This window comes from Pristis pectinata, chromosome 28 (assembly GCF_009764475.1).
Source record: "Pristis pectinata isolate sPriPec2 chromosome 28, sPriPec2.1.pri, whole genome shotgun sequence".
NCBI lineage: Eukaryota > Metazoa > Chordata > Chondrichthyes > Rhinopristiformes > Pristidae > Pristis > Pristis pectinata.
Window position 1 is genome coordinate 28661270 of NC_067432.1, and position 22517 is coordinate 28683786.

The following is a 22517-nucleotide window of genomic DNA, read 5'->3' on the forward strand; positions in this document are numbered from 1 at the left end:
CCTGAACTATTACTATTTTTTTGTTAATGACTTGGATGATTGGATAGGAAGTCACACATTCAAGTTTGACACAAAGATGAATGGCATTATAAGTGGTGGAAAGAGTGGAGCAATGAAACTGGAAAGATCAAGTTACAAAGAGAATCTATTAGTAAGTGAAATGACAAAACTATGGAAAATTAATTCCAATGTAGGAAAATCTTAGATCATTCTGATCTAGAAAGGATAGATCAGAAGAGTTTCTGAAGCTTGCCAAGTAGTGGAGGTAAGAAGGGAATGAGAGGCCCATGGACTTGGATCATTAAAATCCCCAATATAATCAAAAGACTCCTGGAGTATTGCTATTTAAATATAACTGGGATATAAGAAAATGGAAGTTAATCTTCAGTCACGCACAGCCCTGGTTAGATCACACCTGGAGCACAATGAGATGTTCTGGACATGCAGCCTTGGGAGAAGGTACTCAGACTAAATGAGTATTGCCTCAAATTTAAAAGTGAAGGAGTCCTTTGATGAAACTTGTTCAAAATATTATAGTGAACTGATAGAATGGAAGGAGGGTTGGAAAATATCTGTTTAAGAGACGTAGTCAGAAGAGTGGAACCAAGTCTTTCGTGAGTGAAGTTTGGAAATGTTATATGAACGGAGGTTTGAAACTCTTCCTCAAATTGTAGTTGATGTTAAGTAAGTTTTCAATATTAAGCTCTTAGGGTTAAAGATGTTTGTTAATCAAATTCTTTAAGGGATATTGTAAATTTTTTAAAAAACCACATGGAGTAGCTAAAAGGTCAGTCATCATTGCATTGAATGGTGCAAACTCATGAATGTTAACGATCTGTTCCTGTGGTTATATTCTTCTGCGAGTGAAATCACAGTTGAGCTTTAGCTTGTATTAAGTTGGTATCCCTTTATAATGCATATCCAGCAGACATTGCTGTATAACAATAAAAGTGGGAACCAGGACGAGTATTTCCATCTCAACCCAATGGCAGCCACATGCACTGTCTCCTGTGTGATAATCTGACTCAACACAGGCTGGACCATTGAATGTGTGTGATCTTTGTGAGAAGGTCCCGTACTACAAAATAACTTTCACTCTTCTGCTCACATATCCCATTGAGCTGGAGGAGGCTTGGTTCCCTTGCAAAACCATCACATTGATTTCAGCTTGCAGTTCTAATTTTTTTCTTCCTTCCCGTCTTTTGTACCACTTTTGCAGTGCTTGCTGACGATGGTTTCTAATCAGTATTTTAACTCTAGTCACTAAAATTTGTTACCATGTATACTTCTGTTTTGATACATATAATGAATCGTAAGGAAGAGTGAGGGAAAATATAAATATTCCTAGGATCCTGAACTATTTTTAATCACGGCTTGTGTTTTTCCAGTCATAAATCCAGGGTTAAAGGTCACCTTCGATTAAAGATGACCTATTTGCCTAAAAGTAATGCCTCTGAGGATGATGTTACAGAGCAAACTGATGAAATGGAGGTAAGTCTAATACATTGTCTATTGTTTATTATAATTAATTGAATGTTTTTGGTTGCTGCATAGATTCTTTTTCAGCAGTGAATTTTGATAAAACCAATGCATCTGTACATAGATATAAAGGAGTGTTTATGTTTTATCAGTGAAAGCTTTTTATTTAAAAAGGCATTAGTTGTTCTTTGCATTTATGCTTGAGAATAAAAGCTGATAGCTGAACAGCCTACACTTGTGCAGTGCCAAAATTTTCTTATGATGTTTGGAATGAATTACTGTTTCTGTTTTCTCCACTTCTACATTTTTAATTTCTTCTGTTTTGTCCCTCCAAGTGCAAGACATCATTTGCTGGTTGTGTATCTGCAAACTTCTGATGCCATTTAGCCTCATTTTGTCACATCTTGTTATTGGCACAGCATAGTGGCACAACTAGTAGAACTGCTGCCTCGTTACTCCAGAGACCTGGTTCAATCCTGAGCTCTGGTGGAGTTTGCTTGTTCTCCCTGTGACTATGAGTTTTCTCCAGGTGCTTTGTTTTCCTTATGCATCCCTAAGATGTGCAGGCTACTAAGTTAATTGGCTACTGTAAATTGATCCTAGTGAGTGGTAAGGTATGTTAGGTGGGGTCAGGTGGTGATGGAAATAAAAAAATGTTTCTAAATGGGTGCTTGATGGTTAGATCAGACTTGGTGGTTCAGAGAACCTGTTTTGAAGTTGTATGACTCTATTCTCTCTCCTTTCCTGGAGTTATTCTGCAATTGCACAACCTATATTAAGACCCTTGCTGTGTGAAGAACTTGACCTTGCCACTCTGTCACTCAGCATCAAATGAAAGCAAGCAAGTTGACACTGCACAAAGTACAAATTATATTAGAAAGATTGGTCTTCATGTACTTTGGCTTCAAGATACTTTGTGCAAATGAGAAGACAAGTTATTCTTCAGTTCAGTTTTTAGGATCTAACAAATACTGGTTCACTATTCATAAATCCTTAGAATGATGCATTTTTATTAATCTTTTAATGTACAAAAAGATCTGATTTTTTTCACCTGCATTTAATTAGTGCACATATTCAGGATTTTGAAAAAGAAACAATATAGAAATGTGGTCTCTGAAGAAAGTCTTTCTTACATGTAAATGTTGCTGCTCCTTTAGCCTGGCTGGGAAATTCTGGACCAACAGGATATGACTGTCCATAGTCAACCACCTCCTGCATTGCCTAGTGGCTGGGAAGAGAAGCAGGATAACCTGGGGAGAACTTACTATGTCAATCATGAAACTAGAACAACGCAATGGATTAGACCAAGTTCCCAGTAAGTCTCGAATATTTTATTGCATGTTTTAAATGAGGTATCTATAAAGGATGGAATAAAGGAAGAGAAAACAGTCTCAAAGTAACCTGATAAATAATCAACCTCTGTAGCCCTTCAGTATTGCAGCCTTCATTTGCAAGTGGTGAATCATCTCCAAAAAAACAACTTGGATCAGTCTCTATGGATGGAAATGAACCAATTGCCAGTAAATGTACTGAGGAAAAACTGGCTCAGACTACAGATGGTTATAGAGATGCAACTTGGCAAAGGAAGCAAAGGCTACTGGCCAAGTGCTGGAAGATGGGATTAATACTGACGGGTGCCCACTAGTCAGTGGGTTGAAGGCCTGATTCCATGCTGTATGACTAAGCATTTATTTTCCATTGACCTTGAGATCAACAGCATCAACTTGCCATATATTTACTTAATATTAATATAACCTTCTGAGAATTGGTCTTTAAGTTCCCTTCAGACAATGCCAAAATTCATGCTATCAGGTCAGAATGCCTGACAGCTTAAGACCCAGGTACAATCCTGACCTCCAGTGCTGTGTGTGTGTGTGTGTAGACTTTGCACATTTTCCCTGTGACTGCATGGGTCTCCTCCAGGCGCTCCATGTCCCAAAGACTTGCTGGTAGATTAATTAGCTGATATGGGTGGGTAGTGGGGGAATTGGGGCTGGTTAATGGGCACGTAAGGCTGCATGGATTTCCGGGAAATAAATGGGGAAGGGGACTGACTGCATTGCCCTGAGAGCCAGCATAGATTCAATGAGCTACATGGCGGTCTCCTACATTGCAAGGAAAATGTAACAGGTCTCTTTCCCACTCCTCTGGAAAAGTACTCTGTGACTAATCAATGTAATGAGGGAGGCTAACCTTTTTAATTTATACCCTAATTTTTTCTTCTTTTTATAAATGTCCTACTTCTCAACAGTGCCTACCTGATAGAAGCAAAGAAGTTTACTCAGCTGTAATATGTACTCAATGCAGGTGCTGCCATATTGCTAGAATAATCTAAAATTAATTCCATGGCTCCACTCTATGCACATAATTGTGTCATCATATTTTGAATATTTATTCAACATGCTCTTAACTGGTTGCAACTTTAACATGGTCGCAGGGCCAGCTTGGTGCTGTCAGTGTGTGGCTGCTGTGCAGGGAGCTGGTAGCATCTGTTTAGTAGCAAAGAAATATAAAATCAGTGGAATTATGGTCCCTCATTTCTGCTCATTGAGGAACTGCTCTGCAATGTGGATTGTTTCTTGCTAGGAAATGGGAACTGCCTAAACTCACTTCAAATGGTCTTTCCAATATATGGATTTTGCTGAATTGAACACTGGGTCTGAGATGGAAAAGGCCATGAATTTTGCTTTCAAATGCTGAAATTATTGATCCAAGTTGGGCAGGTGGTATTGAACACTTTGTTACCTTTACCCAACTGGGGCCAATTTTCTGGTCTCCTTTTTGGTAGGGATAGATTCATACCTGAGCCCAAGTCTGACTTTCTCTTTTCTTTCTTCCCAAAATATGCCTTTTTTAAAAAAATTACAAATACGCAACACAAGACATGCTCAAGCCATTCACTGTTCAAGACATGTTCCATCTGTTTATGAGATTTACATTATGTCAGCATGACATCAATCTTCCCTCACATTCCAAGAGTGATATGTCTGAGGGATTTTACACAGGTTCCAACCACACAATGTGCTGAGGTGTGGTGCCCCTTAATTGTGGCCTTTCCCCACCGAACCACTTCCCCAAACATTAATGTCTTCCTCAGGACATAACCCTGCATCTTGGAATGTGCCTGTCTGTAACATTCAGTTGTGGACAGTTTTTTGAACTGGAAGGCCAGCAAGCGTCAGCGAACTAAAGTGAATCTTTCACCAAGTCTTTTGAGAGCAGTTTATATTGGTCTCATTGTGTGGCACCAGGAAACAGTCCGTAGACTACAGCACTCCATGTTATACAACTGAACGGGAAGGAAACTTAACAAAGACCACTACCTCCCTTTCCAGACCTCCTTGGCAAAGATGGTCCTTGCAGATGAAGTTGGTGACGGTCTCATCCCCACCACAGCCTCCTCATGATTAATGTGCAGTAATGTTAATACTCTGGCTATTCATGAAAGATCTGACAAGGAGGGTGTGCTCACCACCAAAGAAACAAAGTCTTGATGCTTGCATCTTTCCATGCGTCGTACATCCATATTTACAAACTGGGTGCAGTATAACAGTGACGAGAGAGAATGGTAGCTACTTTCCAACTTGCTTCAGAGTGTGGATGTGGAAATCATATGTTAAACCTCTGGTACCTTCCTCACTTAAAAACAAAAGTTATCCAAGCTCAGGAGTCAGTGGGGACTCTGTGCTGAACTACGTGGGACATTTTCACTTGATGTTTGGAGATCATGTACTGAGGATAAAAAGTGGGTGCTGTAGTTACAAATGTGATTCTCTATTCTTTGACCAAAGGGTACATGTCTGCGGCTTGAAGTCACAGCCTTTAGTTCGGTAGTGCTCATTTCCTGCTCAAGTTTAGTTTGTGTTTAGTGCCGTCTCCTAATGGTGCCCAAATTTACAAGGGTGTTGCCAGGACTAAAGGGCCTGAGTTATAGAGAGAGGTTGGCCAGGAAGAGATTCCTTGGAACGTAGGAGAATGAGGGGTGACCTTATAGAAGTGTTTAAAATTGTGAGAGGCAAAGATAAGGTGAATGGTAAAAGTCTTTTCCCCAGGGTAGGGGAGTCCAAAACTAGGGAGCCATAGGTTTAGGGTGAGGGGGAAGGATTTAAAAGAGACATGAATGGCAACTTTTTCATGCAGAGGGTAGTGAGTGTATGGAACAAGCTGCCAGAGGAAGTGGTTGAGGCAGGTACAATAGTATCACTTAAGAAGCACTTGGATAGGTACACTGAGGGGCGGGGCTTAGAGGGATATGGACTGAACACAAGAAAATGGGACTAGCTGCATGGATAACGAGGTTGGCAAGAACTGGTTGGGCCAAAGGGCCTATATCTATGCTGCATTGCTCTATGACTCTAAATACTCCATTAAGGTTTGGAAGGGAAGGATGAGAAATGACACTGACAAGACCAAACCTGCACAAGGGGAGTCCATTTCTGGCCAGCTGATACGAGCATTGGTTTGCATAAAGAAATAGGCCACTCGCTGACATTGGCAGAACAGAGAATAAGATGTCATGTGGGTCTGACTTTTAAATTCAACATGGGGATGTTTTACTCTATTTCTAATGATTGAAGAAACTTTAGCACTTCTGCTTACAAAGTTATGTTTCAGCTTTTATACACAGACAAAGGATTATAAGATAAATTTCTGAAAGGTTTGGAATTAAAAAAACATAATGTATGTAGGAAGTAGGAAGTACAACCTTTGCCTGACACAGAATTGATCATTATTCCCCGACAGGGATTGTGCATCTGACTTGAATCATTGTCGAAATAACATCCAGCTGGAGGCACAGCGTATATATAGTACACGCAGGCAAATTTCAGAAGAAACAGAAACTCCTGAAAATAGAGATTCTCCAGATGTAAGTTTCATACTTTAACCTTTTATATAATAAAAAAAATAAAGTCTATCTATTAAGAACTTGCCAAGATGTACTATACTTTGGGGACAAGTATGCAATTATAAAGCCCAACCTAATTCAAAGTTCTCAAACAAAATCATTTTTATCACACTTTGCAATGTTACCAACTAATGCAATTGCATATTGCCTTGCGCTAAAATAACATCATTGTAACAATGTTTTGTTTAAATAAAATTCATCTTGCAGGGCTGGGAATTGATTACTGAAGATGAAACTGCATTTAGCAGTTGCAATCCCCAGTCACCCCCACCCCCCCATACACCTACTGGACAAACTTCATCCTTTGACTTGCAAAGTCAACTTGCAGAAGAACTTAATCGGCGATTTCAGGCGTCTGGGTGTACAGCTGCAGACCGTCGCAGTTCCAGTTCAGTGAGTAGAGTGGCAAATTCTTAAGTGTTATTGTCATTTAATCCCATGGTAATGTTTGGTTTCAGCTTTGTGGAAATTAATAAATTCATGTGCTTTGAATCCTTCATGTTGTCCTGTATAATAGTTGACAGCTAAATTAAGTGAATATTTCCTATCTGTTTGTCAGATGAATGAGCAGCCATTAGCCAAGTGGATATTAATATTTGTTTTGTACATTATCTGACATGAAATATTTAAATTCTGGTTTAAATGTATAAAGCACTTTCATGTCTTTCCATACTGGATTATGCATTAACACAGCCACACTAATTCAGTGCCATGTTGGTAGGGCTGTTTTGATCTCTTCGAAAGTCATTTGTTCACTTCTGCAATATTGTCACCTCCTCTTCTATTTTGGTCCTTCCAAGAATCCATTATGCTAAATAATGCCATTGCTAAAGTTCTAAACTCAGTGCAGTTAATTAGAAATTGTAACATGTTTGCTCTTCTTTCTTAAGAGTCATTCCAGTAGACGTGGGAGTTCACAGACTACTCTGGAAGAACAGCCTGTGCTGCCAGTTGTAAGTAATTCAACCACAGCTTTAAAGCAACAAACCAGTTAGCAGTTTCTAATCTGCTGGAATAACCATAAACATGTCGGGTAGAAACATCATCAATCAGCTCCTACCTATAATGCAACAAAATGATCCAGGGAACAGCACGGGAATATTTTCAAATAAATACTTGATATTGAGCCACAAAATGAAATTGGGCATGTGATCAAAAGTGTGGTCAGAGGTAGGCTTTAAGGAATGATGTGCAGAAGCACGGGATCTGAGGGGGGAATTTTTCCCACAGAGGGTGGTTGGGAACTGGAATGCATTGCCTGAAGAGGTGGTCAAGGCAGGTACTCTCTCAACATTTCAGACAGCTACCTGAAATGCCAAGGCATAGGAGGCTACAGACCTAGTGTGGGTAAATGGGATTAGTGTGGATGGGTAAAACAGGCAGCACAGATGTGGTGGGCTGAAGGGCCTGTTTCTGTGCTGTACGATTCTATGACTAGATTTAGGGAGGAATTCTAGAATTTAGAACTTGGTTGAATGTGGCTGTGGAAATTAGGGATGCATTAGAGGTCTGTTTTTGAAAAGTTCGAAGGTCTCAGAGTTGTAGTGCTGGAGGAGATTACATACGAGAAAGTTGAGGGCACGAAAGGACTTTGAACAGCAGGATGGGGTCTGGCTTAGAGGGAGCCAGTGTAGGTCTGTGTGCACAAGGGGGATGGGTAAATAGGACAATACAACGTAGGTTGGAAGAGTGAGATTTTTGGATGAGTTGTTGCTTGTAGAGAGCGGAAAGCAGCAGGGAGGGTGGGATGTGGTAAAGAGAGCATTGGTACAGTTGAATCTGGAGCAAATAAATGGTATGGCTGAGATTTTCAACAGCAGATAACTGAAGGAAAATACATAAACTGGCAATATTACAGAGAAGGAAATTGGTGGCCTTTGTAACTGAGAACACGGGGTCAGAAGTTCAACTTGGGGATATCTTAAGGTGTTTTGAACATGGTTCAACTTCAGAAAGTGGGTGAAGGGTGAGGGGTGAAGCTGATATCTAAGGACTAAAGTTTGTGGTAGTGATGGATGACAATGACTTTAATCTTAAGAATATTGGAAGAAAGTTCTGGATTTCTGCTCTTGCAGCAGCTTTTGTTAAATAAACTTCATGGGTAATCAAGGATCAGTGGTGGTGGGTTAGATAGAAGATTCTGAGAATTATTTCCACTTGATAGCAAGAAATAGGGAACATATGCTCGGCAGAAGGTGTTATCCAATTAGGACTGAGATGAAGAAAAAATCTTTATTGTAAATCTTTGGCTTTGTTGTAGATTGCTGTGTTGTTCTGTATGGTCAGGACCAAGATCAATAGGTTTTCTTTGTTGGGAAGGAATGGTGGGGGGTGGGATATGTTGATTGGGCAGGAAAGTGAACTTGGAACAGGATCAACCATTGCCATCAGAAATGGCAGATCTGGGTGATAGGGCAATTTAACCTACTCCTGTTTATCCTATGTTCCTGGGACTGGCTGCTGCTGCTCTGCATGTGGAATCTGACGTGCTTTTGTACGATGTCACCAAGGAAGAATGTGTAGATGGGAAGTTTTAGGAGGTGGCTCATGTGGTCACCCTGTAGCTGGGGTGTGAAAGGTGAGGGCAATGATTGCAGCATCGCCTCTCCATATAAAATGTAATTTGTGACTTTGAAACCTGATTGAGAGAGTTGCTGGAAATTTGGAATCGTTTTTGGAATGTGACATTCCAAGGACTATGGAGGTGAAAGGAAGGTGTGATGAAAGCTTACAAGAGGTTTAAAATTGTCCAATTTTTTTTTGTGTCCACCTTGGCAAATAGAGGACTAACAGACAAAGTTGCACAGAGAACCACTTATTATAATCATGAATTATACTTTGGAAGGTGCCAAAAAAAAGATTAAATTGTGCGTTAGACTTGAGCATCCTCTACCCACTGTGTGTAGAAGCAACTCATGACATTGCTGCTGAACAGCTTTGTTCTAATTTAAATCTTGTGCCTCCTTATTCTGGTCTCGCTAGAGAAACTTCTCTCACCGATCTGAAGCCAATCCAAAACCGGCTCAAATCCCAACGACTTGTATTCCTTTCAATCCCTGAGCTATTCTGACAATCATTCTAAATGTTATTGTCTAGGGAATGTTCCTGAGTACACAGCATGTGTCCACTCTAACAGGAATTGCCAGCAGTGATAAACACTTGTGGTTAGTGTTAAAGTGCGGAGCTGGCCCAATCCAACTGTGAGGGGCTTACAGTGTTTTCATGCCCAAACCTGGTCCTGTGGTCCTGAACTGGGGCGTCGAGTTGGATGGTTAGGCTCCAGTCTCTCCTATGTTCCTTCTTTGTGTAATTGTATCATGGCCATTAAGAAATCCTGTAGATTTTTTTTAAAGCAAAATTGTTTTCAGACTTAATACTTTAAAGCATGTGTTCAAATCAAGGTGTCAAGATTTTCGTGATATGGCTAGTTTTAACACAACTTCCTACCTCCAGTGATAACTTTTTGTTGGTAGTCTTCATTACCCAATTGTGTTTTATCTGTTGCAACTGGTAGATTTTACCCACTTCGATAGGGTTACCACCGGGTTGGGAAGAAAAGAAGGATGACAAAGGAAGAACTTACTACGTTAACCACAATAACAGAACCACCAGTTGGACAAGACCTGTTATGCAGGCAAGTTGTGTTATTAATTAAATTGTATGCAAATCCAACACTCTCATGAAACCTGGAACAATTTAGTTATTTTCTGAGTATTAGGAATTATCTGATTTATTGCCAACGAATCATTTTTAGAGATCTACAATAGGAACAATTGTTATTTGAACCTTGACTGTACATTGAGGCATTTAGTTAGTCATAACCACCAAAAGAATTCTGATAAGGTGTCCGTAAATGATTTGGCATTGTTTTTTAAACAGAATAAGAAAAAATATAAGCATCTTATTTACATTGTCTAAAATGCTAGAATTGCACTTTGATTACGATTTTACATGATTTTCTTGGCCACAGTTAATTCTATGAAGATGTTAAAATTATATATTCTAGGATTTGGGTGATGTTGGTAAGGTCAGGTTTCCCAATTGTAGTTTCCTTGAACAAGAGTCTATATCTGCTATGGATTATTTGTGCACATACAAGGACAGGATGAAACAGCTATGCAGTATGGACCTGAGTTACCTCCCAGCCAGATGTAGTAAGCTGGCGAATTCCATTCCTTGAATATCATTAGTTAAAGAGCACTAGCTCTTATGACAATCTAGAAACATAGAAAAACTACAGCACAATTCAGGCCCTTTGGTGCACAAAGCTGTGCTGAACATGTCCCTACCCTAGAAATTACTAGGCTTACCCATAGCCCTCTATTTTACTCAGCTCCATGCACCTATCTAACTGTCTCTTGAAAGACCCTATCATATCCGCCTCCACCACCGTTTCCGGCAGCCCATTCCACACACTCACCACTCTCTGAGTGAAAAACTTACCCCTGACATCTCCCCTATACCTACTCCCCAGCACCTTAAACCTATGTCCTCTCGTGGCCACCATTTCAGCCCTGGGGAAAGGCCTCTGACTATCTACCCGATCAATACCCCTCATCATCTTATATACCTCTGTCAGGTCCCCCCTCATCTTCCGTCTCTCCAAGGAGAAAAGGCCGAGTTCCCTCAGCCTGCTTTCATAAGGCATGCTCCGCATTCCAGGCAGTATCCTTGTAAATTTGACCTACCAAAATGAACCACTTCACACTTATCTGGGTTGAACTGCATCTGCCACTTCTCAGCCCAACTCTGCATCCTATCTATGTCCCCCTGTAACCTCTGACAGCCCTCCAAACTATCCACAACACTTCCAACCTTTGTGTCATCTGCAAACTTACTAATCCACCCCTCCACTTCCTCATCCAAGTCGTTTATAAAAATCACAAAGAGTAAGGGTCCCAGTACAGATCCCTGAGGTACACCACTGGTCACCGACCTCCACTCAGAATATAACCCTTCAACAACCACTCTTTGCCTTCTGTGGGCCAGCCAGTTCTGGATCCACACTGCAATGTCCCCTTGGATCCCATGTCTCCTCACCTTCTCCATAAGCCTTGCATGGGGTACCTTATCAAACGCCTTGCTGAAATCCATATACACTACATCTACTGCTCTCCTTTCATCGATGTGCTTAGTCACATCCCCAAAAAATTCAATCAGGCTCATAAGGCAGGACCTGCCCTTGACAAAGCCATGCTGACTATTCCTAATCATATTATACCTCTCCAAATGTTCATAAATCCTGCCTCTCAGGATCTTCTCCATCAGCTTACCAACCACTGAGGTAAGACTCACCGGTCTATAATTCCCTGGGCTATCCCTACTCCCCTTCTTGAATAAGGGAACAACATCTGCAACCCTCCAATCTTCTGGAACCTCTTCCGTCTCCATCGACGACGCAAAGATCATCGTCAGAGGCTCCGCAATCTCCTCCCTCGCCTCCCACAGCAACCTGGGATACATCTCATCTGGTCCCGGTGACTTATCCAACTTGATGCTTTCCAAAAGTTTCAGCACCACCTCTTTTCTAATATCTACATGCTCAAGCTTTTCAGGCCGCTGCAAGTCCCCACTACAATCCCCCAGATCTTTTTCCGTAGTGAATACTGACGTAAAGTATTCATTAAGTACCTCCGCTATTTCTTCTGGATCCATACACACTTTCCCACTGCTGCACTTGATAGGCCCTATCCTTTCGCACCTCATCCTCTTACTCTTCACATACTTGTAGAATGCCTTGGGGTTTTCCTTAATCCTGCCCGCCAAGGCCTTCTCATTTCCCCTTCTGGCTCTCCTAATCTCTTTCTTAAGTTCCTTCCTTTTAGCCTTGTACTCTTCCAGATCTCTAACATTACCTTGCTCTCTGTACCTTTTGTATGCTTTTCTTTTCCTTTTGACTAGATTTATTATAGCCTTCGTACACCACGGTTCCTGTATCCTCTCGTGACTCCCCTGTCTCATTGGAACATGTCTATGCAGAACTCCACACAAATACCCCCTGAATGTTTGCCACATGTCTTTCGTACTTTTCCCAGAGAACATCTGTTCCCAATTTAATCTTCCAATTTCCTGCCTGAGAGCCTCATAATTCCCTTTACTCCAAGTAAACGCTTTTCTAGCCTGTCTGTTCCTATCCCTCTCCAGTGCTAACGTAAAGGAGATAGAATTATGATCACTATCACCAAAATGTTCACCCACTGAGAGATCTGACACCTGACCAGGTTCATTTCCCAATATCAAATCAAGCACAGCCTCCTCTTGTAGGTCTATCTACATATTGTGTCAAGAACTCTTCCTGAACACATCTATCAAACTCCACCCCATCTAAACCCCTCACTGTCTGGAGATGCCAGTCGATGTTTGGGAAATTAAAATCCCCCATCACAACAACTCTGTTATTCTCACACTGTTCTAGGATCTGCTTCCCTATCTGCTCGTCAATAACCCTGTCACTACTGGGCAGCCTATAAAAAACACCCAGTAAAGTTATTGACCCCTTCCTGTTCCTAACCTCCATCCACAGAGACTCTGTAGACAATCCCTCCACGACGTCCACCTTTTCCGCAGCTGTGACACTATCTCTGATCAACAGTGCTACTCCCCCACCTCTTTTGCCTCCCTCCCTGTCCTTCCTGAAACATCTAAAACCTGGCACTTGAATCAACCATTCCAGCCCCGGAGCCATCCAAGTCTCCGTAATGGCCACCACATCATAGCCTCAAGTATCGATCCAAGCTCTAAGCTCATCCACCTTGTTCATAATACTCCTTGCGTTAAAATAGACACATCTCAATCCTGTCTGAACACTTCCCTTCTCTATCACCTGCCTTTGGTACTTACTCCTAGCTTCCTCTATTTGAGAGCCAAACACCTCTTCCCCAGTCTCTCCAGTACAGACCCCACCCCTCAACAATTCTAGTTTAAACTCTCCCCAGTAACCTTAGCAAACCTCCCTGCCAGTATGTTGGTCCCCCTGGGATTCAAGTGCAACCCGTCCTCTTTGAACAGATCATACCTGCCCCAAAAGAGGCCCCAATGATCCAGACCATGCTGTAAATAAAATTTTTAAAAAATTAAACAAAAAACTGAATCTCTGCTCCTTACTCCAATCCCTCCTCCTCATTCTGTTCCTATGCCCACTGTCGCTTAGCACAGGCAGTAATCCGGAAATTACTACCTTTGAGGTCCTGCTTCTCAAATTCCTTCCTAATTCTCTATAGTCTCTTTTCAGGACTTCATTCCTTTCCCTACCTATGTCATTGGTACCAATATGTACCACGACCTCTGGCTGTTCTCCCTCCCCCTTCAGGATATCTTGGACGCGATCTGAAACATCCCGGACCCTGGCACCTGGGAGGCAAACTACCTTCCGAGTTTCTTTCCTGCGTCCACAGAATCGCTTGTCTGCCCACCTAACTATAGAGTCCCCTATCACTACTGCCCTCTTCACTCCTTCCCTACCCATCTGAGCCACAGGGCCGGGCTCTGTGCCAGAGACGCTGCCACTGTTGCTTCCCCCAGGTAGGCTGTCTTCCCCAACAGTACTCAAGTAGGAGTACTTATTGTCAAGTGGTACAGCCACAGGGGTACTCTCTAGTACCTGACTTTTCCCCTTCCCCTTCCCCCTCCTGACTGTGACCCAATTGCCTGATTCCGATGGTCTCGGTGTGACCACCTGCCTATAACTCCTCTCTATCACCTCCTCACTCTCCCTGACCAGACGAAGGTTATCAAGCTGCATCTCCAGTTCCTTAACACGGTCCCTCAGGAGCTGCAGCTCGACACACCGTGTGCAGACGTAGCCTTCCGGGAGGCAGGGAGACTCCGGGAACTCCCACACCTGACACAGAGTACAGGAAACCGCACTCATACCCCTTCCTTAACTCAAGTCACCGACCTTTCCTCACCCCTGTACGCCAAAGCCCCTTGAGCCAAAGCCCAGAACACTCTGCTCCCTCTCACTCCACCGCCCGCTCCGATGCTGCCCGCTATATAGGCTGTTTGCTTTTTAATCTCCCCGCGCCACACCTGCGCAGTCCAGCCCCTGCTCTACCGCTTAAAGCTTTTAAAACACTTATAAATGCACCTTATAAAAAATCTAACCCTAATAATTACAACCCCATTTAAAACTAACCCTTATAATTAAAACCCTAATAAAAATGATAAAAAAGAAAAACTTATCTGCTCTGATGTCCTCCGAAACGAAACCTATGAAGCAATCTGGCTGCTTTCTTGATCATTTTTTTCTAGTGCTAGCTCACAAATAACCAGAGTTATTCAATTCAAACTCTCAACATGCAGGGTGAAATTTGAACTGGTAACCTTTCGGTTTTTCCGTTAGCAGAAGCTGCTATAAACAAATAGCAGGAACTAGGGACTAGAGCTACATTCTAGCTAAGGCACATAAATTGTTTTGGCATGTTACTACTGATTTGAAGCTCGTGTATTTTGCTGAGCTACATCTATGCAATTATACCATGTAATAAAGCATGTATAGTAAAATAGTTCAACGGTTTGGTTCCAGTAGATATTTCATCTAATTTGTATTGTTCATATTCCAAATGGCAGAAAACATGCAAAGAGATTGCATATTTGTTTCTTTGCACTTCAAGCTTTCCTTCACCTATATTAGCTTAACTACTGAGTGCTCAATGGATCATTGCTTAAGCAGATCAAATTGTTTTGTCACTACTCTTTTCATGGTTATGATGTTGTATAAATACTGTCTTCCTGACTTTTTGTCAACCTCTTTATACAGAATCACCTTTGTCAGGCTTGTACATGTCACCCCAGGCAATATTATCCAAATGTTTGTAAAATTAGATGTAGATTGAGAGTTTGAATCAGATCTCTATTGATTCAGTATTTGATACAAATAATAGAAGCTTACCTTTGTAAATATCAGCCTCAAATTTTGTGAATTTTCTACAAAAATAGGCCAAAGCCTAGAAGCCTAAGTAACTGCCCCTTCACTCTTTCATGAGTTTCCATTGAGATAGTTTGCCTCGTGTCCTATTTAATATCTTTTGAATTGATTGAAAATATGTCTCCTTGTCTACCTTCTGTGCAGACCACCAGAGAAGCAGTGCAGCCAAAACCCAGTCGGAACCCCACGGTTTATGTTCCTCACTCAGCATCCCCTCAAGATTCTCCAGAAAATTCCCCAAGCCATCAACGAAAATATGAGACTGGCTTTCTCCCTCCTGGATGGGAAATCCGATCTGGAACCAATGGTAGACCATTCTTCATTGATCACAACACCAAAACTACAACATGGGTAAGGAGATTCCTTGTTCGTGCATCTGTATACAAATGACAAGAGGATGTTGTGGCACTTATTAGGATTGTGGATAATGTGTGTTTAATAGTCCATATATTGAAATAGCTTTGTATATAAGTTGACTGAAAGCAGTTTCACCAATACTTACAGTTTGGCTGTATGTTTAAATCTGCATCTGAATTTAGCAGGAATTTAAATGCAAATAATAATCAAAATATTAATTGTTGCATTGGATCCATTCTTTTCCTTCCAAGCAACTGCTTTGCATCGAATATCTGACACTAAACCATAGCATTCTGCCCACTTTCAACTAAATGTGATATATTGGATTCCAGCATCTGCAGTCCTTTGTTTCTCTCATGATATATTGGAACTGCTCCAGGATACCCAGACCCCTCAATTTCACTGCCCCATAGATCCAGACTCTAAGATTTGATTATACTTTAATTGCCATATTGTAACAGAAAATTTGAATCCCAGTTCTTAACATCTACACTGCTGCAAATCTTTGCATGTAAACCAACTTTTACAGACACTCTGATCATAAGATGACTAGCCTCGTCTTTGTTCAATTTTCGTCCTCCAACCCTGTTGTACTGGGTCATTACTGAATAATTATTGTTTTGTTGTGCTGAATGGAGGAACATTATCTGTACTGAGTAGTAATGCTCATTTCATAGTGCACTGCAAAGTCTTTATTTTGAGCACTGTTAACTTGTATACCAAATTGGACTGTGACATTCTTTAAAAAATCTAGAAACTATGGCTCTCACAGCCTTCGATGTTCGGCTCCTTGGGTGGTTGAACAATGTGGGGACAAATTATGGCCCCCCTACCACCACTGCATTGTTTGAGGTCAAACAACTCACCACAGATTGGGATTGAACAGAGAACCACCTTGATCTGTTTCACTCGCCCACTCACCATCATTAATTAAAATGGTTTGATGCAGTGTAATGCTGTAAGTGTGAAAAGATGTTTTTGGGTGTGTGGAAAGGAACTTCAGAGGAAGAGCCAAATGAAATAGTTCAGAAATCCTGTAGCATTAGCAGAAATGGAATTCTGTTTCATTTAGGTCTCAACCTAAAGCAGTAGCAAGCTTGCAGAGTAGTTCAAGAGATGGGTGATCCATTAACAAGAGATTAACTGAATGAACTTGGCTTACTTCTCACAGAGAAAATTAAACTTAAGAGATGTTACTGGATAAAATCATGAAAATTAATAATGATTATAAATTAAATGATGGAGATGCAAGAGACTGCAGATGCTGGAATCTGCAGCAACAAACAAAATTCTGGAGGAACTCAGAGTCAGCAATGTCCAGGTGAAGGGTCTTGACCCAAAACGACGACTATCCATTTCCCTCCACAGATGCTGCCTGACCCGCTGAGTTCCTCCAACATTTTGTTTGTTGTTCCAATTTAGTGTATGCCTGACAAGGAAATGAGGTACTTCTCCAAATTTGTATGTAGAGTAGAAGAAATAAATTATAAAATATGATCAAGGCAATAAGAGTTTTCTTAATGAGGTATAATGGGGAAAACCAGATAGGGAGCCAAAGGAGCTGAGGGCTGACCAAAAGCTCAGTCAAAAAAATTGGTTTGAAGGAGGATCTCGAGCTTAAGGGTATATTCACTCTAAAATGTTCCTTTTTAAACACCAGTTGGTGTGATGCCCCAGATCAGGTTGGCATTTATTGTCATCACAATAAATATGGTAAGAACACCAAAGTTAGAAATGTATACTTGTTAATTTTATCACATGGACTAAGTGGGAAGTGTGAATCAGCTATTTCTTGCAACTGCTAATTTAGTTGAAGCTTGTTTAGCAATTCTGTACTTGAATTGTGTAACCAGGAGGACCCAAGATTGAAGATTCCAGTTCATGTGAGGCAACGGCCACCATTAGATCCTTTAGATCTTGGACCGCTTCCTGTAAGTTAATTTCTTCTTTCTTACTCTTCCAATTCAGTATATTTACCTTAAACAGTTTGTCTTTGGGGGAGCAAAAAATGTCTCTGGTTTTCCCTTGGGATATTTAAAGAACCCTCCTCTTGATTATTATCTACTGTGCTCCCTCAGCTGATGAATCAGTACCCCACCATGTTGAATGACACTTGGAAGAAGCACTGAAAGTAGCAAGGGTACATAATGGGCACAGGTGGGGATTTCAGTGTCCATCACCAAGAGTGACTTGAAAGCATGACCAAATCTGCCCATGGACACCGCTGCAAGACTTAATCTGCAGCAGATAATGAGTGAACCGGCACGAGGGATAAACCTACTTGGGGAAGTTGGGAGAACACACACCAGTCTTCATTGAGGGGTCAATGGTGGAAAGGGTGAGCAGCTTCAAGTTCCTGGGCGTCAACATCTCAGAAGATCTATCCTGGGCCCAACACATCAGTGCAATCACAAAGAAGGCATGCCGGCAGCTCTACTTCATTAGAAGTTTGAGGAGATTTGGTCTGTCACCAAAGACTTGCAAATTTCTACAGATGTACGGTGGAGAGCATTCTGACTGGTTGTATAGCCACCTGGTATTGAGGATCCAATGTGCAGGATCGAAAGAGGCTGCAGAGGGTTGTAGACTTAGCCAGTTTCATCACGGGCACAACCCTCCCCGCTATCGAGGACATCTTCAAGAAGTGGTGCCTCAGAAGGTGGCATCCATCATTAAGGACCCTCACCACCTGGAGGAGGTACGGGGACTGAAGACCCACACTCAACATTTCAGGAACAGCTTCTTCCCCTCCGCCATCAGACTTCTGAACAGTCCATGAATGCTGTCTCGTTATTCCTCTTTTGCACTATTTATTTTTGTAACTTATGGTAATTTTTATATCTTGCACTGTACTGCTGACACAAAATAACAAATTTCATGACATATGTCAGTGATAATAAACCTGATTCTGATACTTGACCTCATTCTTATCAGTCTACCTGTGGCAGATGCATTCTTCCAGTATAGCATCTGCAGAAGTGACCATTCCTTATTGTTGTGGAAACAAAGCCCTGTCTTCACACCAAGGGCACTATCCTTTGTGTGTGGCACCACCCCTATTGCTAAATCAGACAGATGGAATGGATCTGGCAGCTTAGACTGGGCATGCGTAAGGTGCTGCAGACCACCAGCCACAGCTAAGTTACGCACCGCCACAATCTGTACCTCATTGACCAATAGATCCCTCACTCTGCCATTACTGTCAAGCCAGGGAATCATTCCTCATTCAATGAGGAATGCAGAGCAACATCAGGCAGGCCTAAAAGCTATGAGATGCTGGTATAGTGAATCTGCAGCAAAGGACTAAGTACATGCTGACCAACATGCAGTCAACAGAGTTAAGTAATCTGACGACCAACAGATTGAAGCTCTACAGTCCAACCACGTCTAGTTGTAATGATGGACAGTTAAACAGCTTATGGGAGGAGAAGCTCCAGAAACGTCCCCATCCTCAGCCGTGGCTATGCCCAGTAAGTGAGCGCTAAAGATGAGGCTGAGGCATTCACAACTACGTTCAGCCAGAAGTGCCAAAAATGAGATCCATCTCGGCTTCCTTATGAGATCCCCACTGTTCCAGAAGTCAGTTTTCAGCTAATTGGATTGACTCCATGTGCTATCAAGACCACTGGATGGAACAAAGATTATGGAACCAATCTCCCATCTCTTGAACTGTAGAACTAGCTGTGCCCCTGGTCATGCTGTCTCAGTACAGTTACAACACTGGCATCTACCTGAAAATGTGGGAAATTACCCACAATGCCCTGTTCGGGACAATTCCAATCCAGCTAGTTATGGAATAATCAGTTATCAACCACCAGCAAAATGATGGAAGTTCTCATCAACAGTGCTAACAAGCTGTGCTTATTCACCACTAACCTGCTTGCTGATGCCCAGTTTGGGTTTTGCCAGGAGAGCTCACTCCACACCTCATTGCATTCTCAGGCCAAGCATGGACCAAAGAGGTGAATTTCACAAGTGAGGTAAGAGTGATGCTCTTGACCTCAAGGCAGCATTTGACTTAAGTGTGGCAGTAAAGGGATCTGGCAAAACTCAATTCAATGGGTATCAAAGGGAAAATCTTCCAATAATTGTCTTCGTAGCTTGCAGAAACAAAGTAGGTTGTAGTTGTTGTGGGTGAATCACCTCGGCAGTTAGGGCAGTGTTCTCATCCCATCCACCTTCAGCTGCATCATTAATGGCTTTCCTTCCATTATAAGTTCAGAGTTAAGAATGTTAATTGTCAATTCTATTTGTAAACTCTTCAGAAAATGGAGCGATCTGCATGCATGCAGCAAGATCAAGATGAAATTTAGGCATGGGAAGTAACGTTTGTGCCACAAGATCTACAGGCAATGAAGATCTTCAATAAGGGAGGATAAGCACCTGTCCTTGACATTCAATGACATTACTGTCAACTAGTCCCCCAAAATCAGTATCCTGGGGTCAGAGCTTAACTGGAAAAGTCACAAAAACTGTGGCTGCAAGAGGAGGTCAGAAGCTGTGTGTCCTGCAGCAAGTGTCTCACCTTCTCGCAGTCCAAAGCCTTTCCACCATCTGCAAGGCACAAGTCTGGAGCATAATGGAATGATCTCCACCCGTCTGGATAAGTGCTGCTCCAATTTTCAAGAAGGTCAACGTAGAGGACAAAGCGGCTCACTCGGTTCACATCCCATCCTCCGCCCTATTCATTCGTACTCCCTCCATCAATGTACAGTGCCATCCACAATATGTTCTGCAGTTACTCACCTCGGCTACCCTTACAGTGCCTCCCAAACCTGTAACCTCTACCACCAAGGAGGATGAGGGCAGAAAGTGCAAGAGTCGTCACCTATGGTTTTCTCTCCAAGTCTGACACTGTTCTGCCTTGAAAATCGACCGCTGAAATATTTTCACCAGCAGGTGTGCAGCCTTTAAAGAAGACAGCTCCCAGCCACCTTCTTCAGGGCAATCAGGGATGGGAAATAAATGCTGACATGTTGTGAAAAACGAATAAATGAAAGAAAGTGTTGAACTTTTGTCTCAGAGCTGCTTTTTAAAAACTACCTTTTATTACAGCCTGGTTGGGAGGAGCGTGTGCACTCCGATGGTCGGGTCTTTTACATAGACCACAGTGAGTACAGTGTTTTATACAGTCCGGAACAGTTGTGTTAAAGTTTCCTCAATTATAAACATTGTCTGTTATTGTAGCCTACATTTGGCTTCATGGCCATAAATAGGGGAAAATAAATGTCAATTATTTTTGGGCAGATACCAAAGCTACTCAGTGGGAGGATCCTCGTTTACAGAATGCAGCCATCACTGGGCCTGTAAGTAAATATCTACAACTGGAGTTTAGAAATTTATATTTCTATCTTTTGCATCTTTTTCAGTCTTGGAAGTGCCATGTTAATGCGTTTTGAGGACTGCTATTTTCACGTAATAACATAAATAAAGTTGTCATTGATCAAAAGAGTATATAAAAAAATTGTTGTGTTGATCTTCCTCTTGCTTTAAATTACAGGCTGTGCCTTACTCAAGGGATTACAAGCAGAAGTATGATTATTTCAGGAAAAAGCTGCGGAAGCCGGTGAGCATTGTGGTCAAATGTTGGAGAATATATTCCTCTGTGGCTCCATTGGATTCAGTTCCATTGCTGATGACACGGAGTACATAAATATTGAATAAGTTGTTGAGTTGATGACTGAAATATGAGGGCCCGTACAATTATGAGATATAAGAGGAAAGCACTTGCACTGGAGGGTCATAATCTCAAAATTACTCCCTGTGCCACATGCTAGTGGGGGTAGAAATAGGAGGATGGGAGAGATGAGCTTGTGGTTAGTGCAGGAGGGAGGGCTTGAGGTACTTGGTTTATTGGGAACCTTCCTGGTTTAGAAGGGATCTGTACATGAAGGACAGCTTGCACCCTAACTGGAGGGAGATGAAAATCCTTGCAAGGAGGTTTACCCAGGTTACTCAAGAGGGCTCAAATGAATTTGGCAGAGGGGATGGGAAGCACAATGGCATTGCAGCAGAAAGGGATACCAATGTAGAGGGTGAATCAAGCACGTCCAGTGGGCAGAGCAGACAGAGGCAGGTTAGGGAGCATGGATGAGGAGGCTGGTAGGCTCAATTGCATTTACTTTAATCCAAGGAGCCTCACCAACAACTAAAATGAATTTAGAGCGTGGATTAGCACAAGGAATTACGACATTATTGCAATCATGGTTGAGGGAAGGGCAGGACCAGCAGCTTAATATTTAGAGGTATACGAGTTTTGGATGTGACAGAGGAGGATGCAAAAGAGGACAGGCAGTCACACTACAGATTAGGGAGAACATCGCAGCAGTACTTAGGATATCTTAGAGGGATCATCCAATGAGGTCATGTGGGTAGAATTTAGGAATGAGAGAGGGACAATCACTTTGCTGGGGTTATACTATTGGCCTCCCAATAGTCAGTGGGAATTACAGGAACAGATATATAAGCACATCACAGAAAGATGCAAAAGAAATAACGTTTTAGTGGTGGGGATTTTAACTTTCCCAATATTGACTGGGATTGCCTTAGTGCAAGAGTCTTGGGTGGAGTGGAATTTGATGGAATTGGGCAGATGGTGGAAATGTCAGTGGGGACATTTTGGGAACAGTGACCATAATTTTTTTGTTTCAAAGTGGTTATGAAAAAATAAGGTTGGTCCTCAGATTAAGTTCTTGAATTGGGGAAAGGCTGATTTCAATAGTGTGAGAGGACCTGGTGAAAGTAGATTGGGGACAGATGCTTGCAGGTAAAATGGCAGCTTGACAAGTGGGAGTCTTTCAAAACCCAGTTAATAAAGAGTTCAGGGCCAGCGTATTCTAGTAAGTGTGA

General features: G+C 41.9%; 1 protein-coding gene across 3 annotated transcripts in view; it reads left to right on the top strand.

Moving 5' to 3' along the window:
* nedd4a (NEDD4 E3 ubiquitin protein ligase a) overlaps positions 1-22517 on the top strand; it is a 139168-nt gene that overhangs the window by 98243 nt on the left and 18408 nt on the right. For all 3 annotated transcript variants that reach the window (XM_052040374.1, XM_052040375.1, XM_052040376.1), the window contains 11 exons: positions 1389-1491; positions 2637-2794; positions 6223-6346; positions 6593-6778; positions 7276-7338; positions 9900-10019; positions 15456-15662; positions 17522-17599; positions 20724-20778; positions 20916-20974; positions 21169-21234. In XM_052040374.1, coding sequence (XP_051896334.1) covers positions 1389-1491; positions 2637-2794; positions 6223-6346; positions 6593-6778; positions 7276-7338; positions 9900-10019; positions 15456-15662; positions 17522-17599; positions 20724-20778; positions 20916-20974; positions 21169-21234 — 1219 coding nt within the window. The remainder of the gene's footprint in view (positions 1-1388; positions 1492-2636; positions 2795-6222; positions 6347-6592; positions 6779-7275; positions 7339-9899; positions 10020-15455; positions 15663-17521; positions 17600-20723; positions 20779-20915; positions 20975-21168; positions 21235-22517) is intronic.